This window comes from Camelina sativa, chromosome 8 (assembly GCF_000633955.1).
Source record: "Camelina sativa cultivar DH55 chromosome 8, Cs, whole genome shotgun sequence".
NCBI classification, from domain to species: Eukaryota; Viridiplantae; Streptophyta; class Magnoliopsida; order Brassicales; family Brassicaceae; genus Camelina; species Camelina sativa.
This window is the reverse complement of record NC_025692.1, coordinates 7,961,524-7,964,782: the sequence shown is the minus strand read 5'-3', so window position 1 is coordinate 7,964,782 and position 3,259 is coordinate 7,961,524. Positions and strand designations below refer to the sequence as shown.

The 3,259-nt window shown below is 36.8% G+C and overlaps 1 protein-coding gene across 1 annotated transcript; it reads right to left on the bottom strand.

The window, feature by feature from the left end:
* On the bottom strand, nucleotides 502–1,770 carry LOC104709317 (glutathione S-transferase T3-like). Its single transcript, XM_010425953.1, has 3 exons — nucleotides 954–1,770; nucleotides 601–675; nucleotides 502–542 (listed from the first exon to the last, which is right to left on the bottom strand). Exons 1-3 carry the CDS (start codon nucleotides 1,768–1,770, stop codon nucleotides 502–504), a joined length of 933 nt encoding a protein of 310 aa, XP_010424255.1.

Here is a 3,259-nt window from a genome sequence, read left to right as displayed (position 1 = left end):
TCTTCCTCTTGAGTGTAGTTGTATTGATTCTCCTCTACTATACTATCAACTTTCTCCTCTACCATTTGATCAACTTCTTGATCAGAACTCCAATTAGACATTATTAGTCAAATTGGTTTAGTTGTGAGGCTTATTGGAAGTTGGGTTTTTTTTTTGCAAGGTATATGGAAACCTGTTAGTTTGGTAATGGAAATTTGGTTTGTCTTAATTGAAATGGTTTTGAATATTTAACTAGAAGAAATGAGAAGAAGAAACGATAAGATAAATGATCAGAAGCGGATGATAAGATAAATGTTAGTTTTGTTTTAAGGATGAAGAAATGAAAAGAAGAAATGATCAGAAGCAGATGAAGTCGCAAATGAAATTGAACATGAACCTTCAATATATAGACCTTACAAACACAATCAATACCCATTCACGGGTTACAAACATAAATACAACAACCCAAAACACATTCACGGGTTGCAAACAGTCCTTACAACAAACTCCAGCCGACCACACTTAAACAAGATACAAAACAAAAGAGACACCCGTGAATGGCACTAAAAAACAACACCCATGCACGGGTTACAAACAGAACATATCAATACAAAAAAAGACAGCTTCCATTCGCTTGACTACCAACATGTTTCACTTTAGATGGCAACGAGACAGCTTCATATGTCATCCCAAAACCTGAAACAAAAGAAGAACACAAGTTAAACAATAGTTAAACAAGAGTTAAACACAAAACCTGACAACCAAGAGATAGAATATTGAGAACATGGCAAAGACACACAAGACTTAAACCTATATGTTTGTCAACATTTGATCAACAAGTTTGTCTCTAAGTAGTTCTTCAGCGGGTGTTAGTTCACTCTTGTTAAGCAGGCTGTCTAGCAATCTCATTTTGTCGTGCCTCTCTTTAGCCGCCTATTCTTGATACTTCATTGCTATTATCCAATCCAACTTACACACAGAACCATCCTCCACATCAATACTAATTGCCGGTTTCTTTCCTTTTTTCTTGGCAGCTTTAACCCCGGGAGGCCTCATCTCTCCTCCATTGCTCGAATGAGCTGAGAAATCTCCTTTAGAAGCAAGCTTAGTCCGCTTATTGCTACATTCTTCATGGCGTTCTGTGATCCATTTCTGGTCATTCTTCAGTTCGCTCCAGCAATGTCCTAGCATAAACGGCTTGTTCATGTCATTCTTGTAAAACTCATACGCCATGCTCACAACATCATCTTCTGATTCTCCACTCTTCCTTCTTGTACTCGCTTGTGCGTAACACCCAACAAAATTGTTGACTTGGTGGTTTATCTTATTCCACCTTGCCTTACATTGTGAAGGCCCTCTTGCGTTTGAACCGGTTCCTCCATCGTGAGCTTTGTAATAGTCTGCAACCTTCTTCCAGAAACTATCTATCCGCTGCTCGTTGCTCACCACTGGATCTTTGCTTGTGTTTAACCAAGCGCTTATGAGATGAACATCCTCCTCTGCACTCCACCGCTTCCTACTTCCTCTGCCTCTGTCTTCATCAATCTTATCTGCCGTAACCTGGATACAGTCTTCAGATTCAGATGTTGGGGTTATGTTAAGAGGCTGAGAAGAGAATCCAGGGCTAAAGTTTAAAGGCTGAGAAGAGAATGGATTACTAAACTGAATAGGCTGAGAGGATTGGGTGGAAATAGGAGGAATAGGATTATCAGAACAGTTGGAGTCTTTTTGAGAATTCAAAAGATCAACAAAATTTTGATCCCAAAAACGATAAGGGTTTCTAGGATCCATTGCTTGTGTTAGTGAAAGCTGAGAGTTTAGGTTTGTGAAACCGAAAGGGTTTGGAGAGAAAAACTTTAAGAGTTTAGGTTAGTGTTTAACAATGATCATTTATATTGACCTCCAGGTTTATGTGAGCTTTAATACTAAAGGTTAGACAAAGAGAATAAATGTTTATTGAGCTAAATACTAATGAGTGTTTTAGTACAAAAGAGATTTACTTTTCATTATATCTCTATGAATAGCTCGATTGAAACACTTTTCGGTAAATCTCTATGGGTAAAAGTTTATAAAAAGCTGATCTTTAAAGTCAATACTAAATTCAAATACAATCATATAGGTTTTGAAAAATTTTACACACAAACTCAAACTCAAACAATTGATCAAATAAGACAACAACACATGGGGTAAATTTAAAACCGAAAATCAAACTCAACCACTTGATCAAACAAGACAACAACACTTGAGTAAATTTAAGACACACACGGTTTTTTAAAAAATTTAAACCCTTGGGCAAATTTTTAAACACACACGGTTCATCACTTATCAAATACAACAACACACGGTTTGATGTTCAATTATTTTTACAGAACATCAAACATTCTCATCATCAAATACAAACATAACACTTCAAGACAAAGACAAACATAACACTTCAATCATTCTCACAATCTATAACACATAGACAAACATAACACTTGAAGAATATAAAAAAGCTACACATTCATCACAAACACAAACTCAAACAAAACCAAACTCAAACAAAACCAAACAACAACAAAATGAAAGCTAGAATAGCATACCTTTACAAGTAAGAGAATCCAACCGTGTGTCCACTTCACCTTAACCCCTCTTCACCATTTAACAGCTACATACAGTTGATGAAGCACCTTGCACAAAACATGACAACCGGATCAATATTGATCACACAATTACTTATCCAAGACATAAAACTAAAACATTCTACTCCTAATATTGAGAACAACACACAGATTCACTCAACAATCTATAACAGAACAGACAAACATAAGATACCAAGAACATAAAATATACTAATTCTTGAAAAAACTATCAGACAATAACTCGATTAAAACATAAACCCTATCACCCTCCAAAAAAATCCTCAAAATCAATTGAACATCAAACTAATCTCATAATCTACGCCTAATAAGTCAAATCGACAGAAAACATTAACCAATCTAACAATCATTCGAATAAATCTGAAACCCTAACTATTATACACCACCCGAGATGAATTATAAATACATGCAATAACTGGGAAATGATAAGACGAACCTTCTAACTGCGTCGTTAGCCAGTAGACCTCGCCGTTCGAGGTAGGCCACCAGAAGAAACCTCTGCCGTCGTTGTCCCACCAAAAGGAACCTCCACCGTCTTTTGTCGTGAGAACCGAACCTTCAACTCTTACCGTTGAGCCAATTGGGAAGCCATCGCCTCAGGGTGACCAACAATCCTCCAGTTTAAGCCGGTAAATTCAATG